Below are 17,558 nucleotides of genomic sequence, written 5' to 3'. Positions count from 1 at the left end.
AAAATTTATGGAAGATAGAGCATAACTACATTTTTTAATTCAAAATTTTATGAAAAATGAACCCTTTCACAATGATCCTAGTCAAGTTCAATACCAATCATCATCTTTTAATGATACTCTATTCATATATAAAATTTATCCCAATAGTTTAAAATTTATGGAGATTAGAGGAACCACAAACATTTTTTGAAAAATTAAAATTGCATTAAAATTAAAACAATGTATGAATTTTTACAAAATCATAATAAATAAAAGTGTTGCTATTATTTGACTCAGACACCTTACAGTTACCTTCAGTTAGGAAAGTATTAGTAATAATTATTACATTACATTATTAATAATGATGCCATATGTAATTTACAGAATCAAAGAATATTTACAAAATATCAAAATATACAATATATCAAAATATAAGACGTTGACATGAAAAATCAATTAATATATGAAACAATGTTTATAATATTCATCAAGAATCGAATTGCAATACTTGTTTATAAAAATTATATATTTACACATTTTCTTAAAACACATAAGGAGCTTTCTAGCAAGAAACTCACATAAACACAATATTACATGACAATATAATCAACATTACATCAGTTATAAAACAATTTTTTCGAGACTCTAAAATTCTCTATCGACAGCTAATTACATCACATTCTGTGTTTTCTTGTTGTAAAGCTCTCATATATTACATAACTTGATTGCAACTTTATTACTGTTGGGTAGTCTGTGCCAGTTGACGCAACTGTTTTAATACAGTTTCAAGCAGTTTCTTTTTATCTCTTTCGCTTTTCTTCAGCCACAGTAAACATTGTTTTTTTATCAGATTCTTTTAATCTAAAAAATATTATTTAAATTTTATACACAGGAATAACATACAAGATATATATATAACGTATATAGAATATACTTTTCTAATAGGAGCACAGCCATATTTGGAGTCACTAAATTATATTTACTACAATCGTGACCATAATCATGAAAATATGTAGGCCAATCCCAGCTCATAAATAAATCTAATAATTGTCTTAATTGCAAAAAGTATTGCAATAAAGTTCCTTCTGGTAGACCAATGACAGGCTCAGAAGCAGCAAATTCTAGAAGTCACAATAAGATTTGAATATATTTAAAAATACACACACACACGCATACATAAAAATACATAAAACAAACATAATAAAACTTACGTTCACATTGTATTGTATCTAAATTAACTTGTTGCAATGCCCCCATAGATATCTGTTTCACTTCTTCACTCATTAATATACCTAATATAGCTTCAGCAATGTGAGAACATGCAGACTTGCATGCCACTTGAGCTACTTTGTCCTAAAAAATTAACTATCAATTATCGAATTTCGGAACGTATGATACATATTTAAATTGCGATGTTTACTGGTAAATTAGTAAAGCATGTGAAGGTGCTCTGTAAGAACGCTATAAGATCCGTAATAAATCCTGAAGCATGTCCTTGAGGTTCTGCTAAATTCCAATCATAATTTTCCAATTCTAAAAATTCATCTAGCTTCTTTTTTAATTTATCACAAATTTGTTTCTCGGCGTCATCCCGTGCAACTCGAAACATAGCAGATTCAACGCTCACAGAGCTCAATTGCCCTTGATGCAATGTGCTAAACAATTTATTATATATATATATACACACACATATATATGTAATATAAAGTCTAAAAAAATAAATAGTATTAGATTCTTACCCAGTGATATTAGACACAAATTCCTCTAAATATTTGTAGATTTTTCGAGATATCCCGTATTTATTATAATTTGTACTACTTGCAAAAGCGCTAAAGAAGGTTTGTGAAATAATGACGATAAACATCCACTGAAAGTTCTTGTTAGTAAAAGATTTGTTGATTTGCATATCATCTCATCAATTTCAGTTTGGGTAAAATTTAAATCCTCTGAAAATTTTAAGCAAGCATAAATAAATTCTTTCACTTGTTGATAGACCTTTGGTACCATGTCCGAAAATGGAAATTTTTTGGGAAACTCTGCTTTCTGTAAATCCTTATCATGATAAGGAAATAGATTAAGAACTTCATCATATTCTGCTTGCGTTGTAACCTGAAGCATAATAATCAAAAAGTATAATAATAATTCAAAAAAAGTTATAGATTAATGGTCATCATAATTACTTGAATTGGCAAGAAACTGTCTTCATCCAAAATATTCCTAAATAATTGAACCCAATGTTTCATTAATACTTCATTATAATGCACTCTAATTTCTTGTAATAAATCCCAAAGTTGTTCTACAGAATAGCCATAATTCTGTTTAAAACAAATAAAAAGTCAATAAATAAAAAATTGTTTAATTTACATATGCATAAATATATACATATACAATGTCCCAAAACCAATAGATGTTTTATTAATAACAGATTCTCTAACCAATCTATTATGTAAATACCATCTATCTATCTGTCTGCCTGACAGCAAACTACACATTCATAATAGACTGATTCTCTTGAAATTTTTCGAGAATAACGACAATGTTTTTTTTTCTTTTTTTTACTCCTGCGCGTAAAACGGGTTTAAAGCTAGTTTAAAGATAATTTTTCCTTAATAATCCACAAAGTTTAATTGCAAAAAGACCCTTCTTTTTTTTCATTGTTTATAATTCGTAAATTGTTGATGTCTTGACATTTTTGTTGAGGAAGTTATTCCCAAATTAACTAAATAATCTATTATATATTAAAAAAAACATATGGAATTTTAGGAACATCTTGTATAAACAATGATAGACAAACTTTGTTACTTACTCTTAAAGTAGTATTAAATAACATAATAAGATTCTTGATTTTTAATATAAGTGTAGCATCTGTGCAATATGCCTAAAAAATACAGATTCTTTCATATTATATTACTTATAACGAACATATAATAATTGAAAATAATAATATATTTACCGAATGTGTGCGTAAAGCATTGACTATTATGGATAATGTCATCTCCCAAAGCTCATCTAAATACGCACGAGTAGCTAGTCCATTACCTGTATTTAATATGTGATCTTCTATAACAAAAAATCCAATAATGCCATACAGATAAGTTTGATATCCAACTATACTTTCATGCTAAAAATAAAAAATATTTATTATTATTATTATTATTAGAGTATATAAATATATATTACTCATTATTTAATAAATAGATGTATATATGTACCATATTAATAGGTGGTTGTAAGACTAATCTAGCTTGTTGTTTTCTCTGCTGTCTATAGTAAATTTTAAAGGTTTCTTCTTCTCGAAGCACAGTATAAATGTGCATACATCGATATACTGGACTGAAATCCATTAAGTCTTGTGCACTCAGTTCCTCTTCAGCCTCATTTAACTGATTGTTCATATAAGATCTTTTTTTTCTTCCTTCCAATAATTTCTGCTTCAATTGCTAACTGTTCAGCAGTCTAATAAGAAATGATGATAAAATTAATAAATTATATATAATACTGTTTAATTTATATAATAAATTATACAAACATATATAGGAATAAAGATAATATTAATATAAGATTAATATAGAAATAAAGATACTAAGTATAAATAAATTATACCCACATGCCTCATTGCAACTTCACCAATCTTTGGTGAATATTTTCTGATATTTTCTAGAAAATCTCGTAAATCAGACATAGAAGCATCTTTTATATTTTCCCGCAATCTGACACAAAGAAAATAATCTTATATATTTTTTACAACTCTATATATAACAGAAGAAAATGGGTTTGTTTGTTTTAGTTGTACTACTGCGCACTAACAGATACGCGCACACACACACACACACACACAAAATTAAGGCAGTCTACTTCATGCATATGTGTGTTTCTTTAACTTTGAGGACTTATAACTTTCACTTTCCCCAATGTAAAAAACTTTCCATAGGGTATTTTGGAAAGCTCTCGACTTCAACTATACAAATATGCGATCAAATACGTGCGACACTTTGGCCCAAAATCGGCCTTATTAGCCCTCCTCCTTAGAATTAGATAAATGTATATTTTTTCACCCTAACTTATCACACTAGTGCACAGTACAGCTAAAACGAACAAACCCAATATTTCTTATTTCTAATTAAACTTACTGTGGAATTTGTTGTGTGATTTGAAAAGAAAATCTGTAATTTGTAACTTTTGGCAAATCATGATGCTCTAACTGCTCCAATGTTTTCAATGCTGGATAATAACGCTTATCTTTTAATTGTTTTTGTAACTTTGCATATGCAGCTAAGACAGGAAGGCACATAGTGAGACTGTTCACAGCAGCAGCCATATTACTTTCAACCTTGCGAGCTTTTACAAGTTCTTCGCCCATTTCAATCACTTTGTTAGATGTAGCAGTAATATGTTTATCAAGCTCTAATATTTCTACCTGCAAAATTTAATTCAAATATTGAAAGATAATCTTTTTAATATATAATAATTATTATATATAACAATTATAGTGCTATTAAGCTATTATATTATTATTTTTAAAGCATATAAAACTAACATTTAATTGTTGAGCTTGAGAACGCACTTGTAAGAGTTCTCGAATAGAATCAATAAATCCTTGGTAATGATGATTACACATTCTCTCAATATCCTTGTCATGAGCTTTAATACAATCATCCAGCTTTTCCATAAACTTTGATGTTCATGTCCATCATAAATTGCTCTAAAACACAAAACAAATGTAATAAAATAACACTTTTTCTTTCTAATTTTTTAATCATATAAATTTCTTAAGCATTTTTTTAGTATCACTTTTGCTTTAATAATCTAAAAACAAGATTAATATACTATTAGTATCAGTATGATTCTATTTCATAAAATATTTGTTTTGACACCATGATAAAATTTATAATAGATTGACACTTTTGACATATTAATTTGTTATTTATTTGAAATACAAAATGTATATATACAGATATACTGTTAATTCTCTTTAAAACTATCTCCAAATGCAAATATATTTTGATGTATACCAATTCCAACTCTTCGTATTTAAATGAAGAAATAGTTTTTCAAGAGCACGTACTTCAATCTCTATGGACAGATACAATTTATTAATATCACTTACCGGAATGTTGGTCCCAAATAATCATCAATGCCTTCAATCTCCTGAATCAAAATATCGTAACGCTGCATCGTTACCAAATTCGAAAACCAGTTAAGGATCGATAGGAGTGATAGAAACAAAACTGATACACAGTTTAGCTTAAGGGTCGGCAGGAGGCTCGGCCAGACTCCGAATTGATGTTGGAGGCCTCACGCGGTGACAACGCGAAACTCCGGTTTCAATGTTGCCAACGCTGAGAAACCAATTCTCGACTTTTATGAAGTGGTGTATGCAAAGAGGGTTGTATAGAGGTGTATGTCTTGTACACGTACATACACCATTGCATTGCTCACGCGGACGCACCGTAAGGCCGACGTCCCATTGAGCGGAAATTCATAGTGGAACGGAACGCGCGGAACCTGCGCGACCAATCACAGCCATTCCGCTCTTTTCATGTCGTTCCGCTATAATTTTAACCGCTGTGATTCGCGGAATAAAGAAATATTCACGGATAACCTCACACACACACACAATTTTAGTTATAATTATGAATAAAAAATCTGTAGGTATATATTATAATAAAATAAAAGGTTAATAATTGGATATTTATAATAGAATATTAATGAAAGTAATATTAATCTAGAATGTATATAAATGTTTATAGAAAATAAAATGCGGCTATTGCGGTTGGATAATAAATGTTGGTTTCTGTGCCAATATTGAAGAACACAAATGTTTTGAAAGTTATAGAGAAGAGAATCACTTGTTACATATTGATGATAACCATGTAACAAGAATGAGTATGTGATTCATTTTTTACTATAATTACAAATCATTTTATTTATCATAATTTTAATAAAAATCTTTTATGTTGCAGTCCCACAATATAGTCACAATGAAAATTTAGAAATAAATACATCAGCGGATATAGCCGTAATCCCTGTCGAAAATAACGTTGAAACAAAATCTGATGATGGTACTGATGAAACTCTTATTAAGTTAGTATTTGAGAGACCTGCTCTTTGGAACTACAAGTTATCATTACAAGATCGGACGAATTTGAAAAAAGATGCACTTTGGTTGAAGGTTTCAAATAGGATGGGAGGAGGTGATTTAATATAATATTTTACGTTTTATTTTATATATATATATATAGATTTACAAATAGTAAGAAAAATGTAATAAATAGTTTGTAATAATAATGAATGTAATAATAATGATGATATAGAATGAATATTTTGCAATGCTACTATTTTGTAATGCTACTATTAAATGGGTAAAGAATCGATAGAAGGATTTACGAGATGCTTATGTAAAAGCAAGAAAAAAGTTTAAAACTTATGTTCGAAGTAGATCCGATACAGCCACTGCACAAAATTTAAGAAAAACTTTCTTTCGCTACTTTGAACGGATGCAGTTTTTGAAAGCAGTGTTAACCACAGAAGCGTAAGCAACATTTTACATATAATAAAGCATATAATAATAAATTGTTGTGCCTCCGGGAAGGCACGGAAAATTTTGGGTCTTAGCCGACTGAAGAATGAGGATCCTAGGATCCCCCGGCGGGCGTCTCCACTTTGACAAACTTCACTTGTTTATTTGAATAAATCTTTTATTTCTCTTATTTCTCGAGTTGGTTTAATTCTGTCTAATCCCACCTGGGTGGTTAGTTAAGTATGCCCGCACTCGGCAGTTAGATTACAGGTGATAGTTTGTATTCTGCGGCTTGTCTTCGACTCTTAGTTAAGTTCTAATTAGCGACTTGTCTTTCTGGATTTTCGTTAGCGACTGACTTCATCGCCTCGCTCTCGTTCGCGGTGGTCTCCTGTCCTTTTCTACATCTTTTGAGGGAAGATGTAGAAAAGCTCTCCCATTGGCTAATTTTTATTCACATGTTTTATCTAGGTGCAAGCGAAGCAGGTTAATTCTTCGCTTGTGATCCGCGGTTTTTGGCGTAACGCTTATATTCTGTCGCGTTTGCGTCTTCTCGCGATAAGCGCTTCGCGAGAGCGTGAGAACGTTTCTCAAACGATTGCATAATAGCCGACTTACTAATTTATTATTAAAACTATATTTAATATAACATTGTTATAGTCATTCGGACTATAACAAAATATAGCTATTTCAATGTATGTATTGTTGCGTCCTCGGAACGCCTCTCGCTCAGTCACTCATACACAGTCACTCTCACTCGCGCGCGAAATAAAGACACTCGCGTAATAGGGAAATGAACTTTAATATGAGGATCCAATACACGAAACCAATGAAATATAATAAATAGTGCATTCGTAATGCAAAGAAGCTCCGGTCTCGGAAAACGTCCGCACGATGCGACTGCTAGACCAAATCTGTCATGTCTCCCGAAAACAGAAGAAGACCCTTAGTTGTTTAACAACAACTCCCTTGACGACGATCTCCCGGAGGCGTAAAGAGTTGATCCCGCGAAAAGTATCACTCGATACAAAGATGTAGATCCAGGGGCGTAACACGGGGGCGCAACAGTATATTGAAAATATATACATAATACATGTATATCATTTTATAGCGCTATCAGTTCTCTGCCATTTAAATCAACATTATTACCAAGTACATCAGACTCCAATTCTCAATTTGACATCAGCAGCTGTTCTGAATCGAAAATCAGTTTAGATGAAAGTTCATCTGAAACGTCACACCAGTTAATATCGCCAAAAATGACACTTAATGAACTGATATCAACACCTCTTTCTTCAAATACAGTTGCATTATCAAAAGCTAATTCATCAAGAGCATCAAAGAAACGAAGTAATTTAAAATAAATTGTATTTGTGTTAATATATTAATTTTTTAGAAATTATATCTTATTTTGAAGATTTTTATAGAGCATTTTGATAGGACTAAACAGAACAATGTAGAAGAAAGTTTATTAGAAGCTTTACGTCAGCCATTACAGCAATCTGATGCAGTTGATGGAATATTACTTAGATTAGGTGAAGGTCTTCGTCGTTTACCATATCGAGAAAGAACTATTGGAAATTCAATAGTTACGTGAACTTATGACAGCTGAAGAGCGATGCTGTCCATAATAATTAATAAGATAAGTTGTTTTATTTATTTTAGTTTACTTAAATTTTATTATATAGTTTACTTTGATTAACGCAGTTACTTTGATTTTATTTTATTGTATCAAAATCTAGTCAATTTATTTGTCATAAATTGTGCAATGATATAAGACTAATAGAAATGTAGACTAAGAGATGTATTTATTACTGAATTTTCATTAAATAAAATTTATTTGAAAATATTTTGATATCTTTTTTTTACATTAATTGCTGTATTTATAAATCATTATTAAGTACTTTATCCCATTGCCATGGCAACGCGCCATTTTATTGAAAAAGTCTGAAAAATCTCTAATTTTTTAGCTGCAGCAGGATTTGAAGAGCGATTTCTTAGTAGATTTCTCAAACCTTCAGATATTATTGCACGGTCCTGTGCAGTAAAATTAGAATACTGTAATTGTGGTACTTCTAAATTCTTTTCAGTGGACATTGTTAAAAGAAATGATTCTGCACGTTCTAAATTGCTGAATCAGATTTCGCGGATTTAGTAAATCATGGTAATCGATGAGATGGCGCATCGAAGAAAGATTGGTGGGAGATGTCGCAGAGTGCGTAGACACAGTATAACCATACCCAGTAGCGACAGTGAGCGTCGGCACCTTAGAACATATATTACTGGAAGGGGAATTGCTATTGTTCTCCATGTAAAAATCTGTGTCCAAGTTGGATGCGAGAGAGAAAGATAGCTTTTAACCTATGCTCGCAATGCGCAAACGTAGATGACGTCACGGTGACGTCACGCTCACCGCGCCATTTGAAACTGGAAATGTAATTGGTGCTTTCGCTAATTCGCGTTTGCGCATTGCAAACGGAGGTAACAATCTACCCTTCTCTTTCCTTAAAAACGTGGTTCTCTCTCGCACCCAACTTGGACACAGGCTCGATCCTTTATTCCCCTTCCAGTAATATATGTTCTAAGGTCGGCACCTTTGATGTAGTATGTCTCAACTCGGCAACGTCACATGGTATGCCGCCATATTGCTAAGGGTAACGGGCACTACGATTCAAATGTATGTACACACGGGGATAGGAATGCTTTTTTGAAGTTACACGCATATTAGGCATAATCCGACATGCTTCGATATTTTGATATTTGTGTTATGACTATAGCTATTCGATAACGCTGTCTCAGTAAAATATTAAAATAATATATAAAGATATAATATATAAATAAAATATTATAAACAAATATAAATATATTAAGCTGTGAAGCACGTAATCGAGTTATGTCCGATATATGTGTAACTTTATATGTAGAGGCATTTTTCCATTTCTTGTATATATACATATGTAATAAAAAATAATATCTTTTAATATGTAATTCAAATTTTATAATTCAAGTTATATTCAAAGAATTTATTAAAGAAAAAATATTTCTGCATAGATTCCTTCCTAAAAAAATAATATTGAGCTAATTATCTTATTACGCGATTTCCAGCACTACACAACATATAATAACCCGCTTACAGCAGCTGACGGCAGCCATGTTGCTAAGGGTATAAGTTCGCACATGCGCACTCAGATTTGAGACACGTTTAAATGGCCCACTGTCGCTACTGGGTATGGTTATACTATGGCATAGATCCCTTGGTCTCTTTCTCTCGGGAACCTTCCTGGCGTGCGGTAGCGTGGTCGACCAAGAGCGAGCGTGACGTGCGAGCGAGCGAGACAGGCGAGCGAGCGAGCAGAGAACAAGAAAGAGAGGGCAAGGGATAAGTACCTCAAAGGAATATCTAATTTAGCATTTATTGAATCGAAAGTTTTTGCGTTTGCTGCACAGCGTGTGCATTGTTTAATAAAATAAAGTTAAAGTCTACCACCGTCGCACCACTCTTGTAGAAGGTGTAAAGAGAGCATTTGTAGTACAGAACTTGTCGTTAATCAATTAGACGAACTATAGACTTAACTATAAATTTAAAGATATAAGACAGGCAGTAAGAGCCAACTCGCGGATGACAGTGCGTTATCCTAACGAAACTAAATTTTTTCGTTAGGATTAAGTATCTGTGCACAAGGCACCAAATATTTTACTTGGTCACGGCCAAGATTTAAAATATGAAATAATCTCATATTTGAGATTTAATTTCAATAACCCTTTCACCCCCCTACGGAAATAAGTAAATGCAAGAGAAAAATATATCTCAAATATGAGATTATTTCATATTTTAAATCTTGGCCGTGACCAAGTAAAATATTTGGTGCCTTGTGCACAGATACTTAATCCTAACGAAAAAATTTAGTTTCGTTAGGATAACGCACTGTCATCCGCGAGTTGGCTTTTACTGCCTGTCTTATATCTTTAAATTTATATTTATATTACAGAGCCTTGTTAAACTCTTAATATAGACTTAACATTTAAACAAAAAGAATTGTCTCAGAAATTCAATTGGAAACCAGAACATCCTTCATTCCACAGTAAAATTTATATAAAAAGTAACAGGTTATGGGCCCAGCCCGACACGAGACTGACTTGTTATATTTAAAATATTGAGACACGCGAGAGTAAGAAAGAGAGATAAGAGTGTTGAGATCGTGAGAGGAAAAAAAACTATCTCGTTGAAAGCGTAGCAATACGTTGAAAAATTTGAACGTGAAAATCTCGATAATCGCGAATAAGAAGACGGCCGTTGAACGGCGAATCTTGGTGAGCACGAGCACAGTGCGTGTGTACACAGTTCGGACACGTGAAACTCGATACGTAGCAAAGTAAATAAACACGAGGTGTCAAACAGACAAATAGATATCAAATAATACGTAAATACGTTAAAGTGAAAAAAAAAAAATAATAAAATGGCACGGTCACTCGCGGAAGATCACGCTAATATAGAAAAATTAACTAGTAATGAAAATTTCCAAACGTGGAAATTTCAGTTAAGTATTTTGTTTCGCGCAAACGAACTGTATGACATGGTCGTTACCGAAACTCCCGAAGTCCGGCAGGACGCAGCGTGGAAAAGGAAAGACGCCCAAGCGCAAAAATATAGTCACGACGATAGATAAAAAACTCCTGTTGCATATAATGCATTGTACGACGTCACTACGAGATGTGGACGAAGATCGCGAACATATACGAAAGAGAGTCGGAACAGTTAACGTGTAGCTTAATGCAAACATTCTATACCTTGGTGTATGATAAAAATTCAGATATAGCTACGTATATTAGTAAATTGCGAAATATAGTGTACCGGTTAAACGCATTGAATAAAAGGATAGATGATAGTATGCTGATTTCTAAAATCTTGTCTACCTTGCCTGAACATATGAAACATTTCGTGAGCGCGTGGGAGTCGTCTGAAAAAGCAAAAAAAACACTGGAAAATCTAACTGCTAGACTGATCGCGGAAGAAACTAGAAATCGTTCTAAAGAAACAGAAAACACTGTAGCATTCAAAGCAATATAGTTGAAATGCTTCAAATGTAAGAAAACAGGTCACGTAGCGAAAACGTGTAAATTAAAAACAAACACAAAGTATAATGGACAGGCGAAATGTTTCAAATGTAACAAGCAAGGTCACTTAGCTAGAGATTGCCCCGAAAACAAAAACGTTGAAAAGTGCGGTATTTGTAAAAAGACGAATCATAAAGAAAAAGACTGTTATTTTAAGAATAAAAGGGAAGAAACGGACAAAATTGCGTTTCTGGCTGGAGAACTAAATCAACCCGATATCTGGATATTGGATTCTGGGAGTACATCCAATATGACAAACAGCGCGGAGTACTTCAAAAACATGAAGAAAATTGATGCAGCAATTGGAGTAGCGAAAATGAACGAGTCGATGGTAACGAAAGAAGTGGGCAGCATAGAGTTCGATGAGTGCCAATTGAAAGAGGTGGTATACGTACCTGAACTCAGTACAAATCTGCTGTCGGTAAATGCCATAACCGAAAGCGGTGGCGAAGTATTATTCACTAAGAGTGAAGTGATAGTAAAACGCGAAGAAAATGTTGTCTTGAAGGGCTCGAAATTAAAGAATGGCTTGTTTCAGATAAAACTGAAGCCGCAGAAGCAGCATAAAACGTATCTTGCAGAAAATAAAGACAAGGAAATAAAGAACTGGCATAGAAAGCTCGGACACATCACACAGGAGAATCTAAGAAACTCACGATGCTAAGTGAGGGAATAAACTTGTCAACGCGTTTGGAAAAACCTACAGAAATTTGTGCAACGTGTCAAGAAGCGAAGCAGGCGAGGACTAAAATAGGAAAGGCCAGGACGAGAGCAACAAGACCACTTCAGATAGTGCATACCGACCTCTGCGGTCCCATTGAACCAGATACATGGGACGGAAAAAGATACTGTGTGACTTTCCTGGACGACTACACTCACTACGTGATGGTCTTCCTGGCGAAGAGTAAAGCGGAAGTTCCGCAGATCGTAAAAAAATACATATTAAGAGTAGAAGCACACTGAAATCTGAAACTGTCTAAGATGCGCTGTGATAACGGAAAAGAGTATATAAACGAGAGTGTGCTGACATGGTGCAGAGAACGAGGAATACAAATAGACACTACTGTACCACACACACCTCAGCAGAACGGAAGAGCTGAAAGGTTAAACAGAACTGATGAATAAAGCAAGGGCATTGCTGTTCGATTCAAAGTTGAATAAAGAAATGTGGGGCGAGGCAGTCTATACCTCAGCTTATCTTCTGAACAGAATACCAACAGAGACACTTAAGACCACTCCGTACGAGATGTGGGAAAAAAGGAAACCGAATCTAAAATCACTTAAGTGTTCGGCGTAGAGGCATACGCAAAAGTGTTGGGTCCGTTAAAGAAGTTGGACAAAAGAAGCAAAAAATACACATTCGTCGGATACGCACCGACGGGATACAAATTATGGGACTCGACAAAGAGAAAAATAAAAATATCCAGAGATGTATTATAAAATTTAAAGTGAATAAAATAAAATCTAGTCAGACAGTCGAGATAAGACTGGAAGAAAACAAGGAAGAGGAGATAGACGATCAGATACAGGAAGAAGAGATAGACGATCAGATACAAGAAGATGTATCGGAAGAAGAACAAGAAGATGAACAACAGAAAGAACAAGAAGAAGAAGCACCTGTAGTGACAACAGAGAGAAGAAAATCAGAAAGAGCCAGAAAACAACTAGATTGCTATCGTGATTATGTCATGCTGACGTATGCAGAAGCAATAATAGGACCAGATAGAGAAAATTGGATCAAAGCAATAAAGGAAGAGAAACGTTCTCTAGAGAAGAACGAGACGTGGGTAACAGTGGACACGAAAGAAGTTAAATCGCAAAAACCACTGAGAAGTAAATGGGTGTTTAAAATCAAAACAGATGGCACATACAAGGCAAGACTGGTCGTAAAAAGGTGTGAACAAAGATATGGTATCAATTATGAGGAAACATATAGCCCGGTAATAAGTGTGAGTGCCCTGCGGAGTTGTTTTGCCATAGCAGCGGCGAAACGATATTCAATCGTTACATTCGACATAAAGACCGCCTTCCTGTATGGTGTCTTAGACGAAGACGTGTATATATATCCGCCAGATGGATATCAAGAGACACGGTAGTGTCTCGCGACCAGTTAAGGGCGTAGCTGAGACACCGTGTATCTTAACGCGAGTCGGACATTTGAGTCTTTATAATATTTCGAATTCTCAATAACGGCTGAAGCAATCGAGTTTATACTAGACTTAATCGATAGATTGAGTTTCGAATTATATAATAAAAGTGTCTTTATTTCTGCTCTACGTGATTTGTAAGCAGAGATATATAAATGCAAAGTCGAAATATGAAAAATTTCTTTTAAGAAACGTCCCCGTCATCATTATCATCGACCACGCATACATAGTAGTATCGTGCTACACGTATTCACACGTATACAACACATGCGCACACATATATCACACGTACACAACACATGCAAGATGCATGTAATGGTAATCTTGTCCATCTCGCACGTTTTACAACAGATGGCGATAGTGGCGCTCCGCCATATCGGCAGCGTGCGGGGTTATGTTGGCTAACTCTCTCTCTCTCTCTCTCTCTCTCTCTCTCTCTCTCTCTCTCACACACACACTCTCATTCTCACTAACTCACTCACTCACTCACTCACAGTTCGTCTTGTGTACTTATTTAGTACATTCGTGATTAAACATCTATATGCATTAATGTGAAATTTACTTACAATTAGTTTACTTGAAATATTCAATCTCTAAAGTGTTTATCTTATAAGATAGACAAAAAAATCTGAGTAAATAATAAGAAAAAAAACAAGGATTATTATTGTCATAATTTTTTATCAATTAAGTACTCTCAACTATCCAATAATTAAATAAATACGTACAAATGTGCGCGCGTGTACACACATACACATATTGATATTAAAGAGATTGAAGGAGAGGAAGGAGAAGATAAAAATTTAAATATTCACATTTATTTTCAAATATTATATATAAATTTATAGTTTACATATCTAATTAATAATGAATTTCTAATTATATTAAACATATCAAAATAAAGACATACATGTATTTATCAAATGAATAAAATTATTAAATATAGACTTAAAAAATTTATTAATTAAACATATTCCAAATTGTTGTGTGCCTCGGGAGAGACACCAGGGGGTCGCGCCAAATTGGGATGGGAATCCGGGGCGTCAGGACTTGTTCGGGTGTTTGAAGAAAATGCACTGCACTTTTCTTATTAAAAAATCTTTATTCAAATTCAACCACTTGGCCTTTATTTATTTCACCAATACTACACTGAAGCTTTACCGGGTGTGCGGTACTGACTTTTTATCACTCCGCGTATCGCGCACAACTGCGAGTCGACGCTAGGTGCGCGCGCGGTTAGCGAGATCGTGTTTAGAGCGATTGTTTGTGTCTGCGACTGAGCGAGTTGGCGCGTCTCTACTCTCTTTTTATAATGTTGTTTTTTGGAGTTTTCCCGATCGGAAGGGGTGCCTGGCAACAGGTTTCCCCGGTCGAGAATCTAGGTGCAAGCGAAGCAGATTCAAAGTCCTTCTGCTTTGCTTGCACGTTGACCAATTTCTGTTCCGCGTATATCTCGCATTGTATGCGTTTTTAACGCGGTCATTATCTGTCGTAATTGCGGATGTAATACGAGTACTCATTTCTTAATACTAGTTACCTTTTAATAGTTATATCTATATCTTTGGGGGATATAACATCCCTCCCCCGTTAAAGAAGAAAAACGAAGGTATGAAGTTTTTCGCTTACAACTAAAGCTCACAAATGTTTATCCCGTTCACAATATAATTATAATCGTTTCCTATTTCCTAAAAACGCGTACTATTACTTCTTTTTAGTATGGATCTAGGTACATCCCAGTCATCGTCGAGTATCGTCACTCTTGGTCTTCTTTTAGTGTCTTTTTTATTTTTTACTTTCCAAATTACAATGACAATGACAAATATTATAATTATGATTATTATTAATCCGCTCGAGGTCATGGAATAAATAAATTGTTTCCTCGTATAAAACTTTTGTTCATTATCTTGTAAATCATTGTCTATGTTGTTTATCTTCGTTCGTAATTCTATTAATTCTGCGTTGTGTTGTGTTAGATTATTTAATGTGTCGAGTATTCTCATGTCCTCGTCTTGTGACGGTGCAATATTAAAATTCGGTAAATACGTGGTATGTTCGTTACGTAAGTCGTCTCTTTTGTCTCTAATGTCATATCCTCCGTTTTAATTTGACAGTTTCCTCGTGAGGTTAGTCGGCCGGTATTTTTTATTACTAAATTTTTTTCTGTGTATCCGTCACATTTTATATTTATTTTCTCTTCCTTAGCTGTTGAGTACAACCATGTGTGTGTTTGATGTAACGGGATCCATACTATCGTTTTCGTTATCCGATAGCGTACCTTACATTCATGCTTATCTTGCATTCGTTGCGTATACATTTGTAATTCGCACGGTATATTCATGTTTACGCGATAAGTCGGCATGCTATGTTCGCATATATAATTAGAGTTTATTTTACTACATTTTTGTAAATCCTCATTTGTTATAATTAAATATGTTAATCTAAGGTTATCTATGGCAAACATATCGTTTTCTACTTGTATACCTTTAAATGTTTTATTGTATGCTGCCACGGGGAATTCAATTGCCTTTATTAGGTTATATTTAGGCTGTGATATTATCGGGAACCGCAGTATTGTATATAAATTATATTCTTCGCTTACGTATGCACTTACGCTTGCATGTTTTTTTATTTCATGCCAGTTTACTGCGTGTGTTCTAAACGGAAAATAATATCCCTGTTCTAACTGTGTTGCGGCTTCCTTTAAATGCGCGACAATGTTATCAAATGATACTAATTTCGGATGTACGTTTTCCTTCCTCGATTTGCGCTAAGTATTCTATAATATTTTCCGCGTCCCTAATGGAGTCTGTTAATGCTGCCATAATTATTTCATATTGCCCCTGTATCTTTTCTAACGTAATATATTGCGCTACATTTTCCTGTAAGAGTTTTTCACTCTGTTCTATTATATTCTCTAACTTATTTATATGTGTTACCGTATCATTGATTATTGTTAGTTGATGTCTAACTGTATGTTGCAACGTGCTCTGTCGGCTATTTATTAATTCCAGTTGTTCATTTATGCGTTTTTCGTCATCGGCGTCCATGGTACCGAACAATGTTTTTGCTACCTGTTCCTATCCCGTCAATTATTCCCCTACGTTTGTCTGTACGTCTGTCGTAGAGTGTAGTTATTTGTATTGTCGTCTTTTCCAAATAGTTTAGTGTTTGTTTTATAATACTAACTAAATTAAGGCATGTGTTTTGTTGCGTTAACACATTGCACGCTTTTTCTGTACGCTCTATGTAATTTCGTATGTAACCCTGTTTCGCAGTTAATGTTGCTAGGTCTAGTTTTATTACTAGTTTCCACGTGTTTTTAGAACAATGTAGATGGCCTATTTTTTCAAAATGTATCCCTGGTTCGTTGGTGAATTCCTCGAGTTCGTATGGCTCTTGGCTTGACCGTCTCAATATCGCTGTGTTGGCATTGAATATGATCATCCTGTAATATATATAATTCCCCTTACTATTTTATACTTTTGTATGCAATTTTTATCAAGAAAACGGAGCATTCGTTTTTTATATCTTCTGTCGTTTCTTCAGTCTTAGGACAATTTTTGTTACGTGCAGCACGACGTATTATCATGTGTTTTCGATTTAATTGTATTAGGTGCAATGCCTATTCGCATTTAGATGATCTGTTGTGTCCCTACTGTCGCGCCCGCGTTCCTGTTGTGGGGCCCGAATAACGGGGGACGAATATACCCGGGCGTACGATGTGGTGCTCCGGTGGGCGAATGTGTCCCGGAGGGCGGGTGAGCCGCATTTCTTGTACGTCACCCTCGATACGCGTACCG

The 17,558-nt window shown here is 34.2% G+C and overlaps 2 protein-coding genes across 2 annotated transcripts; one reads left to right on the top strand and one right to left on the bottom strand.

Moving 5' to 3' along the window:
- Positions 1-715: 715 nt before the first annotated feature.
- LOC146721514 (exocyst complex component 6B-like) lies at positions 716-5,267 on the bottom strand. Its single transcript, XM_085486660.1, is given in 17 exon segments — positions 716-802; positions 804-840; positions 914-1,100; positions 1,191-1,332; positions 1,400-1,634; positions 1,719-1,755; positions 1,758-2,088; positions 2,160-2,294; positions 2,786-2,857; positions 2,933-3,100; positions 3,192-3,380; positions 3,382-3,435; positions 3,587-3,689; positions 4,110-4,396; positions 4,517-4,656; positions 4,659-4,681; positions 5,087-5,267. Coding segments are annotated over 17 exon segments (2,295 nt in total). The 5' UTR covers positions 5,155-5,267.
- Positions 5,268-6,327: 1,060 nt separating this feature from the next.
- Positions 6,328-8,285, top strand: LOC146721513 (uncharacterized). The gene is made up of 3 exons (XM_085486662.1): positions 6,328-6,511; positions 7,611-7,849; positions 7,927-8,285. The coding sequence occupies exons 1-3, from the start codon at positions 6,477-6,479 to the stop codon at positions 8,094-8,096; spliced, it is 444 nt and encodes a 147-aa protein (XP_085342788.1). The 5' UTR covers positions 6,328-6,476; the 3' UTR covers positions 8,097-8,285.
- The last annotated feature ends 9,273 nt before the right edge of the window (positions 8,286-17,558 follow it).

Source organism: Nylanderia fulva, unplaced genomic scaffold (assembly GCF_048542155.1).
Source record: "Nylanderia fulva isolate GAGA-0341 unplaced genomic scaffold, ASM4854215v1 Scaffold462, whole genome shotgun sequence".
NCBI classification, from domain to species: Eukaryota; Metazoa; Arthropoda; class Insecta; order Hymenoptera; family Formicidae; genus Nylanderia; species Nylanderia fulva.
Note: the sequence above shows the minus strand (reverse complement) of the source record. Positions and strands in the feature narration are given on the sequence as shown.

Bases quoted from the DNA above. Each gene is read 5' to 3' on its own strand.
- LOC146721513 (XM_085486662.1), top strand. From the start codon at position 6,477: ATGCAGTTTTTGAAAGCAGTGTTAACCACAGAAGC. The intron at 6,512-7,610 runs GTAAGCAACATT...ATCATTTTATAG, and splicing joins GCAGTGTTAACCACAGAAGC to CGCTATCAGTTCTCTGCCAT. The intron at 7,850-7,926 runs GTAATTTAAAAT...AGATTTTTATAG, and splicing joins AAGAGCATCAAAGAAACGAA to AGCATTTTGATAGGACTAAA.